The sequence below is a fragment of the Topomyia yanbarensis genome, chromosome 2 (assembly GCF_030247195.1).
Source record: "Topomyia yanbarensis strain Yona2022 chromosome 2, ASM3024719v1, whole genome shotgun sequence".
NCBI lineage: Eukaryota > Metazoa > Arthropoda > Insecta > Diptera > Culicidae > Topomyia > Topomyia yanbarensis.
Window position 1 is genome coordinate 388,345,121 of NC_080671.1, and position 22,995 is coordinate 388,368,115.

The window sequence follows — 22,995 nt, forward strand, 5'->3', positions numbered from 1 at the left end:
AATGCCGCAATTTAGTCGAAACGACTTCAAAACGTTTCGAATCGAGATGCAGAATGTCACCCCTGCGTTAAATATTTCCCTGGTGTGACTTTAATTGCGGAATATGCCCGGAGCTTCCGGAATTGTCGTTAGTGGACAATATATTCAAAGAATGTTTGATTGGCCATCAGTGGTCTAGACCTGTGAATCGAAGTAATTCGATGACTATTTCAATAACTTTTTAATCTCTGACTTATTACGATTGTACTGGTTTATATAAGAAATTACTATGTGACCGCAACAGTCAACCTGTAAGTCCGGAACCAAAAGCCAGAACCAAGTGAAATTCAATAGCAGTCAATGGTATTACTCTATCTCTCATTTTAAACAAATTTTATAAAAATTGGTTAATTCGAATTCGCTGGGAAATAGGTGGGGTATTAGGCTGAGGTTATTGATGTGGCCAAAGTTGCTTGGATTGATCATTAGTGATCTAGACCCGCAAATCCAAGTAATGTTGCACCTTTTTCAATATCTATTACATGTATTACTTTCAGTCATCAAGGTGTAACAAGTTTATGTGTGCATTTGCTGTGAGACCGCATTCTTCAACCCGTAACTGGAAGTCGGTTCCACTAAAAATTCAATAGCAGCTTATGGAAGCGTTATACCTTTCATTTGAAACTAAGTTTATGTAAATCGGTTCAGTCATCTCTGCGAAACTTGTGTGAGCTCAAATGATATACCCACATGCACACATATACACTAAAATTGCTCGACATATGTCATATTTAAACACAGCAGTTTTTGAGTTCCTTTTGTGGTCCCAAAGGGCTGTTCAAAATTTGGGAACGGTTGGTTGCTCCCCGGGTTTGCGGATTGCATTCAAAATTTGTATGGGAATCAATTATTTTGCATTTACGTTATTTACGGTCGCTATTACACTCAATATGAACACTGTCGAAAACAGTAACTAGCTACGAGTTTGGAAAAAATATTTTTAACGATTTTAAAACTTTTGGTTCAAACCAATTTTGCGTTGCGTTGCATTGTGACGATGATTTTGGCGGGTTGAACGCTGACTTCATCATGTTTGACTGCTGATTATCTAATAAGAGTTACTGAGGAAGTGGTAAGTAGGAATTCATACCAATCCGATCCATATTAAAACCTCAACAGTATGGTAGCCATCATTGCCGGCCGCCCCCATCTCCATCGTTCAGTGGAGAGGATAAAGGATAAGGTAGCCGGAACGTGTTGATATGCTCTACCTACTTAGCGGGAGGTAGACGATTCATCGGGCTCTTCCATAGGTATCGCGGAGTTGGTAGTTTGAAAGGGTATAAGGTATAGGATTCGCTCCAAGCAAGCGATACGACCTGTAAAGCATAGTTTATTAGGTAGTTGTTTAGTTAGTCTTTGGGTACATGATCACTCGAAAAAGGAAACATCTTGTTTAGATTTTGGTTATTTTTAAACTCTGGGTGGCCGACTCCCGAGAGTATCCTATGTTTTCTAATCAAAAGCAATTTGAACTCCACACGGCAGACCGTGGGAGTATTGCCTAGAAAAGCTAATCTTATCTGCGTAATTTGATCACTATTTATTGCAACAGTATTTAGACTGATTTTGTTATTCCTCCTCTACGATATACTTATTCGGTTGAAAACTACAGAGTGGTAACACGTTATGCAGACAAAGAGTTATGATAGCGCGAGATGTTATAAATCAAGGAAAGTACACTCAGATTTTTTACGCGGTTTTTTGCGCGGTATTTTTAGCGGTTTTTACGCGGATTTTGAAATTTATGCGGTTTATGCGGATTTCAAAATCCGCGTAAATGAAAATTGAAAATATCGGATGATTTGTAAAATACACGTATACGAGTATTATTAACCTGATACCGATTTATATGGGAATTTCATGTGTGACCGGATTCTTCAACTCCCAACACCGGAACCAGAGATCGGATCAGAGTGAAATTAAACAGCAGCCTATCAGACTAAGTTTTATAAAATTGGCAAGGTTATCTTCGAGTAACCAATGGGAAATTATTGGTCACATACAAAACACAAAGACATTTGCCGAACTCGAGGAACTGAGTGGAATGGTATGAGACAAAGGCCTCCGGGCCTCGGCTAAACAGTTTTTAGAATGATTACATAACCCTTCTATAGGAGAAATCTATTGGAGATGAGTGGGTTGAATTGGGGCTGAGGCAACTCGGATTTTTTCGATTCACTTTTTCGCGGAAGCGTTAATACCCAATATGGCAAGAGATCGAAAAGAGCAGTATCAGAAAAATGTGCGTAGTGGATCAGGCTTTCAGGAAAAAAATAAGTCGGTCTATACGTTTCCATTTTATAGCTCTTAAACCCTTACTAGGTCCGAATTGGACCAGTTTCCCTACGTATTTGATCATAGTTGGAATCCTTTTAAAACAAACTTAGTATTGCGGAATTTGTTAACTGGAACAATGTGTAGTCTCACCACATTAAAGTCATTTTTATCAAATTTGTTCAATTACGGTACAATTGGTCATTAAACGAAAAATACATTTTTGCTTTTGTTACAAACATTGATAGAGTCCAAATGTCTCAGTATAGTAATATATGTGTTCAATCCTTAAAACTTCAGAACGATTTTTAATTGATTTTCTACGAAAATTTAAACACGTTTGACACTACCGGTCTTTCTTGACAGTAAATTAGACCAGACTGGTTAGTATTTTTGACTGTTATGACAGGAAATGGATAGGGGTCAAGGTAGTTTGATGGAAAGTTTGGTCGTATTATATCTATTTTATAAAATAATTGTAAATTGTTATTTTGCGTACAAAAAAGTAAAAAAAATCACTACATATCTTTAACGTCAACTACATCGGGGAAAAAATCAAAAACAGCATACGGCTTAATAACCCAATTGCAAAAAAATGAAGAAGATTAGTTGAATAGTTTTTCGGCAATCGTGATAACGGTAAACGCATTTTTGGTAAACCACCATTTCGAGAAATCAAATTTAAAATTTCAAGTTGCCACCACTATTAGTGGAGGAGGCGCGCTTTGAAACGCTGTAACTTTCGATCTTTTGGTCGAATATTTATGAAAATTTTGAAAAATGTTCTCAAAGTGTTTTACTTTCCAATAAAGCATTATTACATTTCCCAATTTTTTGAAAAGTAGTATAAGCAACATATTACCCATTTAAAAAGTATACACAAAATGATTGGAAACGTCAAATTAATCTTTGCCAGTCCTTATTAGAGCGCTCCTAGTCACGCCCCTTTCAACCACATTCATTATTCATGATATCCAGCAATAGTTCCAAGCGAAAAATGTCACCAGACGATGTGGTACGCAAAGTAAGTTGAGGCCGTCGAACAATCATCCGCAGCCATTTTCTTTCCAACGATGCGATTCGTTATCCCCGACCAACCAATTGCGTGTTTTGGTGCTCTTTTCCCTTTTTTCCTACGCGATACAGAAACTAGGGACGATATGGTTCGAATGAATGTTGAAGATCTCTGCCTGAGGGTCCTGCTGGGCTCAGATTTCTAGTTTTTTTACTCGTCGTTGTTGAGTTTTCAATTCATCAAAATAGGGTGAGTTATCGCATCCATCGTACGAGTGAAGTGCTCTTGATTTCCTTCCGACCACATTATGGATGGATTTGGCTTCAGCAGAACAGTATCTGTTAATAATTTTGGATCACTGAGCTTAAAGTATTCTTTTTTTTATTTCGATTATAGAGGTTTTAACCTTATGTTCATTCGCCTCTTTTCGGGTTAGAACATTTCTTTGGAAAACCTTCTAACTCTATATGTGCGGGATTGGGGATCGAACCCAGGTGAGCTGCGTACAAGGCAATCGATTTACCAACTACGCTATGTCCGCCCCTTTAACGTGTACTGTTTTTTTTAGAAAAAGTTGTGTGATAAATTATAATGCTAATCTTAGCAAACATCAAATTAAAAGCTTGTTCTGTTACCAATAGAAAAAATCTAGCTTTTCAATTTGCTGTTACTAATAACACGAATAGTATTTCATTTGACGTCAGAAGACAATGTTTTACCCTTGATTTTGACATTTTAACTGCTGAAACGACCAAAACCATAACAACTGTTAGCGGCAGATGGATAGAAACGCGAGTTCTGTCATTGTCATTTACGCTAAAATATTAACTGCAAGTCTGTCTAAACAAAAGATTTAAATAATCGAAATTTGTGTTAATACAAAAACTTTACTTTGTCCAAAAAGAGAATTTGTCCCAACAAATTTGCCCTAGCCTGTATTAATATGTATGTGAAAAATTCTCATCTCTCAGCACAAAAAAGCGCCCTAGGAGGGTGCATCCAATCTGGGCATGGTAGAAAACAATGGAAAAATATAGATGAATCCAAGCGTGGAATATACGGAACAACATAACACGATTGGGATTGACGTTTGAATAGAATCTGAATAACATTTTCATTAGGGCGGCATGCGGCGATTTCTTGTCACAGTAATCGCTTGAATTTTACAACCAGAATAATTTCTCTTCGTTTTTTTTTGTTGAAATGAAGTCTAACAACGCTACAAATTCTTTTTTCTTTCCAGATAACTAACGACTCCTTCTAAGTATTTGTTTTTGGAACACACACGACCAAATCGACGAAATCAACAAAAGCAACCGCTTTTTTTATCCTGCTAAAACCACACGTCTGTTTCCCAATTAGCACTCCAATTGGGAATAACCGCAGTGGATCAAATTACAACTTTCGAAAAGAGATAATCACCCAAAACGGATAGTCTCCCAACGTCTCATTATCGGCTTTCGATGTAGTGAACACTAAAATAAGTGAATTATTGAACATTCGTCCGTCTTCCGTGCTGTGCATTGAAAACCGCATACTCTTCCCCGATGAGTCAGTACAGCGTACACAAATTTGATGACACTACGTGCAGCGGACCCAGACCTCCCGTCCCAGGAAAGGAAAGTCGTCGGAAGGTGAGTTTCAATTGATGTTTTCGCACCTGAGCTGTGAAATGCCGCACACATTCGATATATCAGTATCAGACATATCAGTACAGCAGCCGACATATCAGTACTGCAGAAAATGTTTAAAAAGGAATCAGCCAGTTTTGGTAATTTCCTTCGAACTGGATAGGTTACTATGGTCAGGATAGGTTTGTAAACTTATCATAGCTATTTAGGTGATTTCATGTTAAACAAACCGCGAATCTAACGAAACTTTGACATGTCTTGTGTCATAATCCATCGGATAACTTTCATTTTAGACCAGTTAATTGACATACAATTAATTGACAATAAAAAATATACAGAAAAAGAATTTGATTTTTCTAAAAAGCTCGAAAAATATAATTTAATCAAATTACAGAATAACGAGTTAAGCCATCTAGCAATGAGATGAGACATTTCCTACATATATCACTGTTGGATCATTAATTAGTTCGCACAAGTCATGCGAAATAGAGACCCAACTAGAGGTAGACGTTTCGAGTCCTGCACGAATACAACCTCGGATAAACTGAATAAATTATGGAAAAACAAACGAAACAATATATCAAACAAACGATAAAATGTTTTCTCTTCATAAAATGAGTAGAATGATCAATATACACTAAGGTTTTTTTTTACACAGGTGATACGTACCGTGTAAAAAAACCGCGTTACATTCAATGCAAAAGACTTGGACGATTTTAGGAAAAGAAGTTATTTCGGGGTTTTATCAAAAATGTCCTTTTTCAGGCGATGGTTTTTAAACAAGTTTTTTTGCACGGATTACTTTAATTACTTTAATTCTAATTCCTTAAGAGAGTTTTGGAAAAGTGGAAACGTCGGATCTTGAGGTTTCCTTTTGGCCCGTACTTCAACAATGTGGTTGTTTTCGGAATAGTATTAACGAGTAGACGCCAAATATGGAAGTCTGAAACCATTTTAAAAATCAAGATGGTGACTTTCGGCTTCGCGGATTTCTCTAAAACCTAATCAATATGGGTATTTTTGGAACGGGCTTAACGAGTAGACATCATATATCAATGTCTGTGCAAATTTTGAAAACCAAGATGACTTCTGGTTCAGTGGAATTCTCTAAATTTTTTGAATGGGCTTGATGAGTAGATGCCAGATAATGATGCTTGTGGCTATTTTGAAAAACAAGATAGCGGCTACCGATTAAACATGCGCGCCGCCGTAACCGGTGAGTTTTAACATACGCTGACGTCGAACGGTAAACCGGGGGCGTGTCGACGACGCAATTTTTTCCGCGACGACAATTCGCGAACTCGAAAATTGTTGACTCATAATTTTATCCATAAAATCTGGGAACATTGTCTATGGTCCGAATATACGACGTTAACTGATTCATGATTTATCACATCTTGATCATTATTTGGTATTAGTGGTTGTGAATCAGATCACAAAATTAATATAGTCTTGATGTTTTCTCGAAAATCATTACACGATACTCGGAATATTATTCATGGATTCATTTTATACTCCGTGAACTGGTTATGATTCCGAGCATATAAGTTACAATTTACCACTCGTGCGCGTGAAATAGTCCACAACTAAAAAAACACTTTCACGATATTGTTAATGGAATTTGCGATTTTGTACATGATCTTAATCTTTGCACGTAAACAATTTCACTGGAACTCAGTGTATTATTCATGGATTTTTAACCGGTTTTACCGGATTCCTAGTATGCTAGTCACGATTCACCAATCGAGCTCATGAAACAGTTCATGAAGTAATTAATTTTCTGCATGATCTTAATATATTTACGTAAACAATTTCAAGGAACTCAGACTATTTTTCATGTATTCGAGAACTGTTTCTTGTGTACTTTTGAATGTCACTCTGCTCTCTGGTTTTGAAATTTCCACGTGAGCTATTGTGTACAACTGCTAGCAACCAGTCCCATAGGCGGGCCTACTTACTAAACGCCGTAAACGAAACGAGTATAACGCCATTTTTGTTCTTTTTTTGCGTGAACTAGTTTTGTGAAAACACATATATTATTTTCAATACGAGGTAAATTTATCATTGATTAAATCGTGATCTATTTTCATTTTTTTCTCGAAGTTGGCCAGAATGAACTTGATTTTTTGTGACGCTGGTGCACTGCTGTGCCGATACAGAGGGAAGGATTTCTGGTCTCATAAATGATTCGTCGTTTGATCTCAGGAAATATTCTCAGTGTCAGATACCAGCCTGGTATCACAGACAAATAGACGTAAACTCGAGATAAATTTTCATCATCCGTAGAAAAAACGGTCGATTTAAATTACAAAAAAAAACTGACTGAACGTGGCGCTAGTGACACAGAGCTAAATGCGTTATTTAGTTTCCGCACCCACCCGAAACCGTACCGCCTTTTTAATTTCCTACAAACCAGAACAAACAAAATGGGTCGAAAATGTGAAATGAATTCTTGTCGAAGTCCGGGAGTTGTTCAGAAACAGTGCTTATGTTACCACACGATACCGATCGGTGAGTAAGCACATAATAGGATGTTTCTAGTTTAATTGATTCGGTGTATCAAATCTAACTAGATGTATGCAATGGATTCGAATTTGTTGGTGATAGAGAAATTGGCGGGATTCAGGAGCTGCGAAAACTAGAGATACGCTCAGACCATTTTCAATCAAGCATGTTTAGTGATCCGTTTCAATCCAACAGGAGGTAAAACATCAAGTCTTGGAATTATTATGAATTATATTAAGGGGGGGGGGGGGGTGGTGAAGGTTTCAGCGTAAAAAGCACTTTTTTGCGATTTTTTCTAGGGCTTTGCTATTTTTTTAGAAGCAAATTTATCAAAATTTTTGTACATTATAGTGTATCATTTCAATAACATGCTGTAATTGTCTATGCAAAAGTATAGACAAACGACTCGGTGACGAAGCTTTTTGTAGAGCGTCTTTGAAAAAAAACATGATTTGCGGTGTTACCTGCCATTCAAAAACTGCTTAACCAATTTCTTTCAAACTCTGTATACACATTGTATGTTAAAAATACCTAACACCTACGAAGAGTTTTTGAAAAAAAATCCTTCAAGGGGGTGTTTACTCATAGAAGGGCGGAGTTTTTTGTGAAAATGGTTATTTTTATTTATAATAAGTAAAAAAAAACCTTGATTGAAAATTTATCCCAAAAACTCAACGCAGGAATTAGGTATTTTTTACATAGAATGTGTATGCAAAGTTTGAAAGAAATCGGTTAAGTAGTTTTGAAATCTCTGGTAACACCCTAAATCATGTTTTTCCAGAGACCTTCTTCAAAAACTTCGTCACCGAGTTGTTTGTCGATATTTTTGCGTAGAAAAATTACAGCATGTTATTGAAATGATATACTATAATGTACAAAAGTTTGATCAATTCGCTTCACGCAAAGTTCTAAAAAAATTAGCAAAAAAAAGTTTTTTTCGCTGAAACTCTTACCTTACCTCTCTGAAGGGCTATACAAAAAAACAATTAGTTAAAAAAATCCTTAATTGAAAATTTATCCCAAAACCTCAACGTAGGGGTTAGGTATTTTTTACAAAGAATGTGTATGCAAAGTTTGAAAGAAATCGGTTAAGTAGTTTCGAAATGGCAGGCAACACCGTTTTTCCAAAGACGTTCTACAAAAAGTTCGCCACCGAGTTGTTTGTCGATATTTTTGCGTAGAAAAATTACAGCATGTTATTGCAATGATATGCTATAATGTACAAAAGTTTTGATCAATTCGTTTCACGCAAAGTTCTAAAAAAATCGGCAAAAAAAAGTTTTTTACGCTGAAACTCTTAACACCCCCCCCCCCCCCCCACACCCTTAACTGTATATTTTGGGTTCGTCAGGATGCACATCTGTATGATTCCAGCTCATCGAGTATACTTTGCGCTCAAGATAGAAGCAAATCTTTCGTTGAAAGAAAATGTAATGCCACGGAATCGTATGCCTTATCATCGCAGCAATTTTGTTCTTACAAGAAGTAAAAGTAAACTCCAGCCTGGAAAACGAAATAATGTGTCTACCTTGAATGGTGTCCTTACACTATCATTAAAAATGACGTTTATGTGCAGTAATGCCATTAATAATGCCTCGTGTTAGGGGTACCTGATGTCTGTGGGATTCTAAAAGAGCGACGGTAAAGAAGACTAAATAGAAATAAAAAACAATGGAACGCCTACAAGAATTGATTTTCCCAAAAAAAAAACACAATCACTTATACCGTTGCTTATTTTCCCAAATATAGAACAATAAATAATTATTCTGGGTCGTAGAAATACTGTCGTTACTCTGCATTCTTTAACCTTCTTTAGGTGTTGGGGTCAATATGACCCCAAATGAACTTTCAGAAAACTTTTTAAGTTTTGCACCTAGAAGTTTCGAATATCTTGACTTTTCCTTTCATATTGATCCCGATTTCGAACTCAGTTTTAAGACACATTTTCAACCAAATCTATATGAACTGGTACTTAAATTGTTTGTTAGAGTTTAAATTTTCAGTTTCTGGTAAATATTGCCGTTTTTGACCTGGTTGGTCTGTGGGAATCGGTACCGAATGAGGTCATGTTTGGCATCCATAGATGTTTGCAGAACCATCATCATAAATCACAGGTTTATTGACAGAATACTAATTATAAACACAAACAAAACTAAAATGAGGATGTATATATTAAATTTTGACATAATACGACCGATCTTGGATGTCCCGGATTACCTTAATCGTTACAAAAAGTTTACACCTAAAGAAGGTTAAATTTGCCCATTGCAATCATTATTACATGGGAAGTCGTGGTGCGACATCGACGATTTTTCTATTGCGCTCTTTAAATTTGACAACTGTAAAAATAATCCCACCTTTCTTTTATTATATTGCATTTGCCAAGCAGCGTTGGCACCGTTGGAGCTTCAGTTGAAATAAAATTATTGGACATGGTTTCGAGAATTACCTTTTGTGCAATGTGTTCAACAGATGTTGCGAGTATATCGTAAGCGAAGATTTTTTTAAAATATTTGTCAAGCTGTTACGTCTGTTTGTATGTGGATGTATACTGCGAAGTCTGTAACAATAGAAAACGAAAGGAATTGTCTGCCAAGAATTTTTTTTTAGCTACATAGGCGTAAATATTCTTCCCGCCGACACACGCCAACACGGTTACGCCGCCGCCGATCAAAAATACATCGGTGCACATATCTACTTCCGGTGGAATTCTCTAAAACCCCATCAATATGGGTATTTTTCGAATGGGCTTGACGAGTAGATGTCAGATATGGATGTCTGAGACATTTTGGAATACCAAGATGGCGACTTTCGGGCTATTCGGACCTACTTAAGCAAATCGCCCTTTTAGGTGGATAGATGTGGAAAAAGTTACCGACCAAAAGTCCTAATTGTTAGTTTGAAACCTCAGCTACATTTTGGTGCCATAAAAGGGTCATTTACACCACTCAATGGCAGCGCTAGGCGACGATTTGCAAACCTCTACGTTTTTCCATCCTTTTACCATGTAGAGGTAATTCGGACCTCCCTACGGGGCAATTCAGACCATCATTTTTCTTTAAATTTTTTCCTTTTTTATTTCAACTAAGTTAGTCACATGTTCTTTTTTACGTTTTAACGACATTCAATTAGCTAGAGATTACTAGGTAGGGAAAGTTATGAAACTTAGAGCCATAGTACTCAAGTGAGAGCAAGGATGTGAAGTAAACAGATCGGAAAACTAGAAGTGTCATTAGAACAGGCTTAATATCGTACGGGCTTAATCTTTGCCTTCTGTTAATGAGGGTCGAGCTTAGGCAGAATAACTACGAAGCACCCGAGTTCACTAACATGTGTCCTGATAAAGGTAGACGTATCTATCTTTACCGTGACAACCGGCGGTTGCTAATTGCGAAAACCGTGTAAAAAGGTTAAATAAATAAATCATATTAGTTCAGCTCATTAAATGATAAACTAGACAACATAAAAAATAATACAATAAACTAAATTGATTTAAAGTAACAAATCAGATGAAATGAATAAAAGAAATGACTAAATAGAATCAATAAAATTAATACAATGAAGAATTTGAATAAAATTTATGAAGTAAATAATAATAATAAAATGAATTAAATGAATAAAATTCATACAATCAATAAAATGACTGAAATGAATAAAACTAATAAAACTAATACAGTGAACACCCGATTTTATCAGCTTTTTGACCCGATTTTGTCAGCTTCATATGAAAATTGATAGTTGGTAGTTTGGTGGGCTCTAGCAGACGAACAATGTTGAATTCGAGTAAATCCTTAAGCATATTTTTCTTATCTTAGAGATCCGAAATATGCAAAAATAAAAGGTTATTTTTTTAATTTTTCCCCTTAACGGAAATTTAATATAAATAATGAGAAGGGTTATGATGCTATATCTAGGGACTAGACAGAATATTTTATGAGCTTCGGTTTCTTAAAAAGAAAGAAAAATATATTTCCGATATAATGAATAATATAATAAAAATGAATAAACTAAATGAAATGAAAAACATGAATGAAATGAATAAGATAAATAAAATCTTTAAAAATAAAAAAATGAATAAAAATAATTAAATGATAATGTGGTGAATTCACCATCAGTGTTAAAAGCAACGCCAGTGGCTGCAGTTGCTTTCAACAGCAAAGCCACATGTTGCTAGTAAACGACTTTTAATTTATCGCTGTATGAAGGACCAAAAAGGGTTGGATCCATAAGCAGAAGTTCTTATGCTTACTCCACAGGGACAAAGCATCTCATTCCAACAATAAAATCAAGTTGTTTGAATAGCAGCATGCATGAAATAAATAAACTGAGGAATCCAAAGATGATGAACTCAAATGAACAAAACACACGAGAAGAATGCTAAATTAACTAATGATTTAAATGAAATGATAATATATTTAAAATTAGTCAAATATTCAAAACGAATTAAATAAACGATACGGATAAAATCGATGAAATGAATAGTTTGAAAAAATGAGTATATAGAATGAAATTTTTAAAAAATGATGTAGATGTATAAAATGAATTTAGGAACAATCGTTTCAGAAATCCTATTGATTGAGAAATGATTTTATTACATCAATATATTTTGATAATACATTTTACAGTGAAAATAACAAGTATTAGTTTATAAAAATCTATTGATAATTGGCGGAGTTATAGATTTTCCCCCGAAACCTTTTATTTAACTCTCCGGCACTCGCACGAATGACTCCCCGAATGAGCACCCGCTGGTGCTGGAAGAAGATTGCGCTAGAGTTTCAGGAGGTGTTGCACAAAATACAACGGCGCGAGTGCCGGAGGGTTCACCCTTAAAACGCTGGTACGACTTTGTTGCATATTTTTGGTTATATCTTTTGATACAAAGAATCAATTTTCAATCGAAAAACTGTTATATTTTGGGGAATAGTATAGTGCAACCAAATATGGAGAAGTAGGGATACAAGTAGGAAATCCGGAGAAATTGCCGGAAATTTACTCTACACCTCGTATGTTCTAAAGAAATCAATATCTGATTTTGATGTTCATGAATGAAAACGGGTGATTTTTTTCTCTCGAAATCATATAGAAAAGCTTCAATTGCTTCATCAGACATTATCGCTTACCTTACCGGATGTTAGATTACCGGAAACTCTGATTTCCGGCCCCTGAAGACCAGTTCAGATTTGGAGGTCATTTCCATCATGCGACACATCAAATCACGTTTTCTCGACGAAAGATGACTGATGTAAGGGCAAAAATGCAATTGTGGACAAATATGGCCATTTTAACATTAGTTTCGGAACTATGGTGTCCAGTTCCGGAGGATCAGTTCAGATTTAAAGGCCATTCCTATCATGCGACACATCAAATCACACTTTCTCGACAAGATAAGACTGACAGAAAAGCAAAGACACAATTTTGGACACACATGGCCATTTCAACATCGGTTCCGGAACACCGGCGTCCGGTTCTGGAGGACCAGTTCAGATTTAGAGGCCATTCCTACCATGCGACACATCAAATCACACTTTCTCGACAACATAAGACTGACAGAAGAGCAAAGATGTAATTTTGAACACATATGGCCATTTCAACATCTGTTCCGGAGCTCCGGTGTCTGGTTCCAGAGGACCAATTACAATTAAGAGGTCATTTCCATCATACGGCATATCAAATCACACTTCCACACTCCGGTGTCCGGTTCCGGTGGACCAATTCCACATCGCTTTGCTCTACCATCCATCTTATTTCATAGCGAAAGTGTGATTTGACGTATCGCATGATGGAAATGACCTCCAATTTAGCCCTGGAACCGGACACCGGAGTCCCGGAACTAATGCTGAAATGGTCATATGTGTCCAAAATGGCCTCCTTGCTCTTCCGGCAAACTTATTTCGTCGAGGAATTGTAGTTTGATATGTCGCAAGATGGAAATGACCTCTAAATAGAAATTGGTCCTCCGGAACCGGACGCCAGTGTTCCGGAACTGACGTTTAAATGGCAATATGTATCCAAAAACACATCTTTCATACTGATGGAAGAGTCCTATTTCATCGAGAAAGTGTGATTTGAGGTGTCGCATGATGGAAGTTTTCACTGATTATCTGAAACCACCGGAGTTCCGGAACTGATGTTGAAATGGCCATATGTAATAAAATGGCCTCTCTGTTCTTCCGTCCGTCTTATCTTGTCAAGAGAGTGTGTTTTGATGTGTCGCGTGATGGAAAGGACCTCTAAGTCTGAACTAGCCCTCCGAAACCGGACTCCGGAGTTTCCGGTAACCTAACATCCGGAAATGTAAGCGGTAACAACAAAACATGCAACAAAGTCGTCCCAGTGATTTAAGGGTTAAGTTGTTTGCTCGTTGTCGAGTTAGTTGAATTCCCTAAAAATATTCTCGTTCACAGTTGCTTATTTCGTAAACAGAAATTTTTTGAAGTTATACAACCAACTCAAAATATTTTAATTCTTTCGGCTACCCAGAGCAAGTAATACATGATAACACAAGTGACACTCGTAAGTCCTAACAAGTTTTCTTGTCCATGTAAAGATGTAGAAGAGGTCTCTAATGGCAATATGCATCGAACTAGTATTCATTCCTTCTTCAATAGATCTGCATCCGGATGTGACTGGCGTCGATATTGGTCAGCATTAAAACCTAAAGCACATTGTAAGCCATTTTTTAATAGTCTACAGTGACGTGACCCCTTCATACATACCTCTGATTCGGCAAATCCTATCAATCGCAATTTGCTCCGAATATCTTTGAATTAGAAACTCGACCTGCGTTTGACAATGTTGAAACATAAAGATTTTTTAAATTCTCAAGTCTATGTATAAATATCGTGCTAACATCGTTTTTCTCCATTCATTTTATTTTCAGATGACCGACACCCTAAACTCGGAAAAGTCCCGCGATTCACCACCCAACTACTACCGGTGGTCGGAGAAGCTTTCTTACCTGCTAGAAGATGTAGATGGTGCGGAGCTGTTCAAGCGCTTCGTCGAGCTGCAAGGCGACGAGCACTCGAATCAGCTCAATTTTTACTTTGCTTGCGAGGGTCTTAAACAGCAGAGGGATAACGACAAGATGACCCAACTGATTGGTGCAATATATAAGCGCTTCTTGAAGCGAGCGCCTCGCGGCTCGAAGCTGCATGTCAGCGAGTCGATGCGAAACATGATTAAGGCTGGTCTTAAGAATGAGATTTTGTTGGCGCCGGATATTTTTGATCAAATGCAGGCGGATGTGGCAGCTGTTATTGGAAACACGACCTATCCCAATTTCCTGCAATCCGATCTGTATATACAATATATCCAAAATATGCAAACAAGCAGCGGTAGTGGAAGCGGAGCCACTAGCTGCACAGGTATCCCGCTAGGGATATCAGGTGCATCCACCGGTGCACTATCGTCAATGACAAACAGCAGTTCCATGTCGGAACTAGTCCTACACAGTTCCTCCGCCTTGCCAACATTGCACGAGGATTCTGAACTAGTCAACGCCGATTCAATCGAGCAACTCTACGGTGCTTTAGGACCGGGTATTGCCGGCAGTAGCATATCCGTTATTTCCAGTGTTAGTGGAGCTGGTAGTGGTAAGCCGGCGATGACTCTAACTAAGGATGCACTGATGGCTACGCAGAAGCGCCGACTCGAGATGAGACCTCCCGGGTGAGTGAAAAGCTATGATTCGAACATTAGTGCAAATGCGCTTCACATATTTAGACACGGTAGCCATAAAGCTTGATTATATTTAGCGAATAGATCTTAATTAAATTATTAATTTGAGAGTTTGGCGAATGAAAAGGCTGGTGTAGTTGAATGAATTGTAATTCAGCTGACATCAGTCCTGTTAAATTAGCGCTATGTCTGATATAGTATTTTGATTTTTCTATGTTTTAATTCGACCATATTTATTTTTCTTTCTTTTTTTCATTTTCATTCTCATTTGTTCACATCGCCAATCCTGTGTGTGCTCGCACGAATATAATTCCAACCTTTGTTTGTGTGTGCGCTCCTGCTGCTTTTTATCATAATTTCGCACTATTATCCTTGCCGTTTCAAAACGCATGCGCTCGTTGTGTGCTTCCCGCTTGCCCACTCGTTGAAATCCTTTCCATTCTATCCATCCACGTTTTCTTCCATACTTGTTAATGATGGCCGTCATCTAATATTGGGTGATAACCATCGCCGCTCGCGTCCTCGCTGTTTCGTGCATACCTCATTCACACATTCGACATTTCCCGCCCCATTCCGACATTCCTGTGTACATTTCATCACAAAATTGTGCCACACTTCCCTGGCGAAACCAAAACTCACTTCTGCATGTAGAGCACACGGATACTCTGTGTACATGAACTATGCATCCTATAACCCGGTCTCGCGCCGTGATTCGGAGTTGGCCAGTCTCAGCTCGGGCCGAACAGAATCCGATAAGATGCCACCACCGACGATGTATCTGTAAGTAGCAATTGTTTTCTGTGTTTTATTGTATTGTCCTTACTGTTTCTGCCTTATTGGTGGCTTCCAAGCTACGCTGGAGTCCCGTAAATTTGTTACGTTTGAAGTTTTTGTTTCGTAGAATTACGTGACTCACTAGCTTTGAATCCTTGTTGTGTGTTTGGTAGAGAGTTGCCTACTTGCATACTAAGCCTTGGTTAAACGTTCTTTCTTTCCAGTGATGGTCAGTCTCACACGCAACGGAGACACCAATCTCGGCAGCATTCTGCGATGGAACAAAGGCAAATAAACGAGAATGTCGTTTTTAATGACAATCTGAAGCATGTAAGCATCTACTTAGTAAAGCCTGTAGGGAAATTTTTCTAACGAGGGAATATTTTTTTCTCAGATACCTCGAAATCAGCGGGTTCACCCGAAAGTACTATCAACGGAGCAATTTCAAACAGAACTCATGCAAAAGTTGAAAGCAGTACAACAAGCTCAAGAGAAGGAAGGGGAAGTGATTCGAAAAGTACGAGAGGTAAGTTTTATGAAGAAATACGTGACTGGTGTGGGTGGATACTAATTTAACAATTGATTATAGATCGATCAGGTGGATAAGTCCCAAAGTAATAGATCATTCGCGGACGCTATTCGACAGAAATTGCAAGTGGAGGATGACAACGACCAGGATATTCTGGATAAGCACGTATCGAGGGTATGGTCGGACTTAACTCCAAGTCGATCCCCAGACATCATGTCTCCTTGCCCAAACATCAGTCGAACGCGGCGTTCCGAAATGGGAAACTTCGGAAGTGGATCTATGAGTAAGTTTATTGCTGACCTCACTTATGATCTTCCACAAATATATCTGTAACTAATCACATATTTTTCCCGTAGGTGCACAATCTTCGATGCGGCATTCGAAATCGATGCCAGACGGTCACCCGCTGAGTATGGCTGGTCCTGCAGCGCAACCTTTGCCTCGAAACAAGCCGCTGAACAACAAATGGCCTTCGGTGTACACTGATAGCGGAATTAGTTTGCTTTCGACTGACACCCTTAGCAAGTATAGCAGTAAGGATATGCCGAGTATGAGTACAAACAGTTCGCGACCGCTGTCTCGAACGATGCACGCCGACATGTCGGCTGGAAACATTGCCCACCTACTGCAAGAATCCAGCAGGCGATTGGATGATGAAACCAGAAGGTGCGTTACTCCGTTGTACGTGATTACTACTAAACTGCAACCTCTCCATCCACAGATCGAAACGACACCAGCATCCGCTCCCGCCACCTCCATTGCCACCAGCTGCCGCCCCCAGTTCTCTAGTGCCACCGCCAATACCTGCCAAACCTCAGAGCTCCATGACGGAGTTCACCGTCGTGGTGTATCTGTTTTGCGACGAGGAAGTACCATATCGGATAAAAATTCCCGGTACACACCCGCCAACGCTCAAACAGTTCAAGGACTACCTGCCCAAAAAGGGAAACTATCGGTAAGTGCAATGCAAAATGTATGTATATGTATTTGTTATTTCCATGGAACAGGAGAAATTGTGTTAAAAAGCCCCTATTTGACACTTCCCATGGCATTCATCGAAATTAATGAATTATAAATTGTGTACAATGGTAGGTCTGTAGCGTGCGATTAGCAGTGTTGGTCCCCACCAAGAGCACCAACCTTAGGGGGCGCTGAAATCATCAAGATTTGTTTTACAAAATAAATGAGAAAAAATCGTAAAATAACTCAGGATGAGTTTGCCATTTCCAAGTACACACTAAATTATTGGTGAATGTAAAATAACAAAGGGACGAAAAAATGAGACTCTGCCAAAAGTGCCAGAAGATCACGCCTTGTTAGTCCCATTCCGATTTATTCACAATAGCTGGTATTGTTCTCAAATGTAAAGTAAATACAAAAATAAATAACGAGCGTTATTTAGACATCAAACTACAAAAATGGCGAAACTTATTGCAAACTATCGCTCGTTTTCTAAGTTTTATAGAAACATGAATGGGACAGACAGCTTTGAAGGACAGTAAAGCAGGCAACCTCCTGAAAGCTGTAGCAAAATTGCCGGTGCTCAACTTATGTCCAATCAATCCTGCATTAAGTTGAATCTCTGGTTGAAATGTTGAGCCATCTGAGCCACTCGTTTGATCCCTAATTTATAAGACCAGAGACTGTTTACTTCGGATTTATGTCAGCGCTTTTTCGAGCTGTTATATTTAGCGGCCTCACAAGAAACAATATTCAGCCTTTACAAGCAATCTCATAAGCCTATAAATTTTAGGAGCAGTAAATGATGTCCCCACAAAGGGGTCGTCATAGTCGCACTATTCCTGATTCACGAAAGCAAACGATCTGTCGTGATGAATGACGTAGCTCGTTTTAGTATTTCTACAAAAGAGTGCTTAGAGCGCCTTTAAAAATTGTTCGCGGGGCATGTTGCTGGATCATGTGGCCTCTCCAAAATAAAGGCGCATTTTTCAGCTTTCAATACAAGAGTTATCCCAATTCTACGCACTTGCTGTACCGGTTCTCATTGCTACTATAAACCAAGAGGTTTTTTATCAGCTAACCCCTTGCTTCCGTAGAATCACGTATTAAAAACTCGAATTGATGACAACACTGTCGATTTCAACTTAACGGGCGATAATGTAGACACGGTAGTCCTTCAATACGTATCGTCAGGAATGTCATTTGCTTTTTTCAACAGGATATCAAAATTCTGAGTTTATCTGGGCGAAGTTTCGAAAGATCTTTTACGGCTGAATATTTCGGCATCTGTTCGTTTTTACTTAGATTATTTCGTCGCTGTTGTGCTATCTTATGACAAACGCCATTTTGGGGTAAACTGAGTTAGATATGCCACATTACTCGTCTAACGAATCTCTACAAGATTGCGTTTCCAGAATTTTGAAATTTTGCTTGGTTACTGAAATATAGCAAGAAAAGTGATTAGAAATTGTGAGTTTTTTGCTTCAAATCATTATATCTTGGGATTGGCTCAAGTTGTAATAAAATTGTAGTTGCTTTTATGTGTAAAAATGTCGTAGGAACACAATGGCATAATAATTTTCAAAAGAAAAATACATGTATTGGGAGAAAAACGCAGTTTTAGCTTTAAACTGGAAATATTGCCTACACTGTAACTAAAAATAACTATTTTTTCTAGATTCCCTGACTCATTTCCTTCAAAATGCATCTAACCGATTGTTTATAGACCAAATGAAGCCAAAGATATGAATTAAAGTTCATAATTGGTGATTTTTTCTTTGGAAAATTTTCCATGCAAGATTATGACACGTCATACAAATTTTTTCATCAATACACACCTATGGCACGTGTGAGTGCGACTTTTGTTTATATTTTTAGTGAAAACTCGCAACATAGTCAACCGATCTTCGTAATATTTGAGAGATTAGTACAGAATAGGTAGAAGCATCAATTGTCTTCTCTGAATTGTTTCTACCATTTATAAGTTTCATGATACTCAATCTCAAACTTTAAAAATCGTTTTTCTCGAAATGTGCAAAATGGCGCTTGTCATAAGATAGCACAACAGCGACGATTTGTGATCCAAAAGAAAATCAGATATAGTTCGATTGAATAGTATTCCGGGATATGGCACATTCCGAGAAACAATATTCAGGGAAATGGGACATTCCAGGGAATGATATTCCGGGAAATAGTACATTCCCGGAAATGGTTTTTCGAGAAATGGCATTCCGGGAAATGGTTTTCCGGGAACTGGTATTCCGGGAAGCGACATACAATCGTAGAGATTCTTGATGTGAAACTTAAAATGCCTTCTTCACCCGTCTAGCAACTCAGCATAATGATTAAAGAAAAAATTGAGGATTTACCTGATCCATAATGTAATAACTACGAATATTGACTAGAACAGAGTTAATCGAATTCTGTTATAAGATGAAGGTGAAACAGCACAGTTTACTGTATTCATTAATAGTTGTTTGATCTGAAACCTTGGAGACAAAAAGGAGATTAGGAAGAGGCATTCAATGCTAAATTTTCCACTATGATGTAGGATAGTTTTCCATAGAATTGGACAGACAGATGATACGGCATTACACGCTCTCTGAAACAATCTTGTGCCAAATAGTAGGTAGGGTAGACAAGCCCTCATTCATCTCATTAGTCAGGATGTCACACTATTTCGTTGATAACTCCGCCAACTGTGACTGAGTTGCGCTTAAATAGCTTTCAGCATATTTGCTCTGTAATGCAATGAAAAATCTGGTCTGGGAAATGAAAAATACTCGCGTTTGAGCGAATTAAAAAGTCGAGTACAACGTACCCTTACTCATTCTACCATTTAAAGTTTAAGCTAATACGTTGAACAGAGCAGTTTCCGCCACTACCAGTTTTCGACCATCCACACAACGTGCCAATTTCCGTATGGCAGTAGGAAAGCTAACTGTTGGTCGAGAATTAGTGCTCTTCCCCGGTAAAAGAAGTCTAGTCCCCAATGGTGAATCTAGTTTACGCCGACGGAGAGTTCCCCGGAGAAAGAAGTTCTCTCAATACCGATTCTTCGTTGGTGTCAGCACCACAACTTCTTGAGCTCTTTGGCTCCCTGTCCGGTGCTATTTAGCACCGTAACGCCTATACCCCTTTTGGTTCCCTTCTCGAGCCTTTTAGCACTACTTCCTCAATGAGTTTCCGATTTGTTCGTGAACTACTCGGTCTAGTCCCTGACAATGGACCCAGCCTACTCCGACGAAGAGTTCCCCGACGAGAAAAATTCTCCCGAAACCCAGCCAACCAGCTAGGTGCCGGTTCTACGATTTCGGTGGAGCAGGGCGTCCTGTTCGCTGATGTACCAACGACCCGCGACTGGCGGTGTCTCTTTGCGGTCTACTCAGTCTAGTCCCCAGCGGTGAATCTAGTTTACGCCGACGGTGAGTTCCCCGGCGAAAGAAGCTTTTACCGATACCGATTTTTCTGACGCCCCATCGACTCATGCTCGGTGTTCTGTCGCAGTCTACTCGACTAGTCCCCGGCGGAGCATCTAGCTTAATCCGGCGAAGAGTTTCCCGGCGGTAATTGCTCTCCCGAAACCGTTGCTCGCTGTTCATCACGCCTTTTCCGCTGTAAGACGGCAATGATCTACGTCACCACTCTGTTGGGTACGTTCCACGTGTTTACGTCGCTTATCATTCTATAGACGATATTATCCGGTCCGAGTTGATGTCCCGTGTCAAGCATCTCCCTGCGCGTCACTTCGAACCTCGAACATTCGAAGACCACATGCTCCGGTAGCTCCTCGACAGTATGTCTGTAGGAATGTAAGTTCGTATGTATGAATGTATAGGAGCATTCTGTATGTATGTATAGGAGCAATGCATCCCTGAACAACATAGATGGACCGTTTCCGAGCCGCCATAAGGATTATGGGAACGGATGTGATGTTCTTAGATTAAACCGTTAGATAAATGTTGAGATCCGAGGACCAAACTGAACTGTTTTATTGTCGCTTGAATATGCCTAAAAATATTGCACCGAATGGGGCTACATAATTACTTTTGCCTAAACTTAATGAGTGAAGTTTCTGGAACGCATATGCTGAGGTCAGCGTGCTTAATTAAATGTGGGCCAATATTTGTTTGTCGCGAACGGTCGAACTGTTGATCGAGCGTTCCATGGCAATGCGTGGAACCTTGATTTTGCTTCTTCGTTCACGTCAACATATGATTGTGGCCACCGAAATAAACTTTAATCCACGTCTTTTTACTGACGCACCACACGGTATCTCCTCGACATTCTCACACTCCCAGCACAATGGCGACATTGCGTGCCCGAGCCGGTGAAGATACTTCCTGAAGCAGCTGTGACCCAACAGGAGCTGTTTCAGGTGAAAGTTTGCCTCTGCATGCTTTCTATTGACCCACCTGGACAAATTTGGGATGAGCGCCACCTTCCCTTCTCCGTATTGTCCCATTACTGCTGCCACCTCGCCATCGAAACGATTCACACCATCTTCCTCACGTTTCTCGCATTTCTCCGATTGTAGCACTCAATGTCCTCCGCTAGGGCGATGCAGATAGGGATCATCCCGGCGACAATGTATACTGGCTCCGACGATATTGTTCTGCGCGCTCGCAACTCGTGCGGTCATCAGCCGGAACATCCTGTTCACCTTTTCGCGGTTTCGCTTGACGTTTGGCATGATCCTTGCTATTGCGTCACTTTCGCCGACTTTTCGCAAGCTTAGCCGACGTGGTTGTTGAAGCTCAACCGGTCGTCGATTATAACTTTAACTTACTTAAGTGCACGCTTCGATGCAATCACGTGCCTTCCGACGTCGATCTGCATCCACTGAACCGCTATTAAGTTACTGATAAACCACACCCCCGTCTTGTGGTGAGCTATCTGCAGCTTAACCCTGTTTATCCAGTTCTCGATCATATGTATTGTTACTGTCACCGACACCTCAACTTCTTCAAGTGTCTCACTCATCATCGTTAGTAACACGTCCACGAAACCCACGATTTTCACTTTCATGGGCAGCCGCAGTGTCAAGGCCCTATCGTACATCCTGTTTCAAAGAGTTGAACTGAGAATGCCTCTGCCCTGGAAGAAACTCTTCAGGATTTGGCATAGACATCCGGGGATCCTAATTCTGTGCACCGCTGCGGCGATGGCTCCCCAGCTGGCGCTGTTAAATGCATTCGTCACATCTATCGTGACCACAGCACACTATCGATCTCCTCTTCGCTTCTGTTTAGATGCCTTCTCGGTACTCTCGATCACTGTCCGAATTACCTCCATTGTCGTTGCTCCTTTACGGAATCCGAACTGCATCTTGGACAGTCCGCGCTCGTCCTCCGTGCATTTTGTCAACCTGTTAACGAGGCCGGCTCCCCTGGCTTGGGCAGAAGCACCAGCTTCTGTATCTTCCACATTTCGGGAAAGTTACTTAATCTAGACACTTCTGCAGCACCATCCTGAACATGTTCGGGTATGGTATTTCATCAGAACCGAGGGCTTTCTTTGTTTTCAGTCGCTTCGATGGTTCTCCGAGATCATTGTTTGTCACTTGCGGTTCGTCCATGTTT

General features: G+C 39.3%; 1 protein-coding gene across 4 annotated transcripts in view; it reads left to right on the forward strand.

Annotated features, from left to right (window-relative positions):
* LOC131684756 (axin) overlaps window positions 1-22,995 on the forward strand; it is a 77,855-nt gene that overhangs the window by 44,330 nt on the left and 10,530 nt on the right. For 3 of the 4 annotated variants that reach the window (XM_058967887.1, XM_058967888.1, XM_058967889.1), the window contains 8 exons: window positions 4,575-4,965; window positions 14,351-15,141; window positions 15,802-15,930; window positions 16,149-16,254; window positions 16,319-16,450; window positions 16,514-16,736; window positions 16,810-17,119; window positions 17,175-17,408. In XM_058967887.1, the coding sequence (XP_058823870.1) occupies window positions 4,879-4,965; window positions 14,351-15,141; window positions 15,802-15,930; window positions 16,149-16,254; window positions 16,319-16,450; window positions 16,514-16,736; window positions 16,810-17,119; window positions 17,175-17,408 (2,012 nt within the window). In that variant the 5' untranslated portion in view covers window positions 4,575-4,878. The remainder of the gene's footprint in view (window positions 1-4,574; window positions 4,966-14,350; window positions 15,142-15,801; window positions 15,931-16,148; window positions 16,255-16,318; window positions 16,451-16,513; window positions 16,737-16,809; window positions 17,120-17,174; window positions 17,409-22,995) is intronic. The other variant, XM_058967890.1, reaches the window with a different exon arrangement.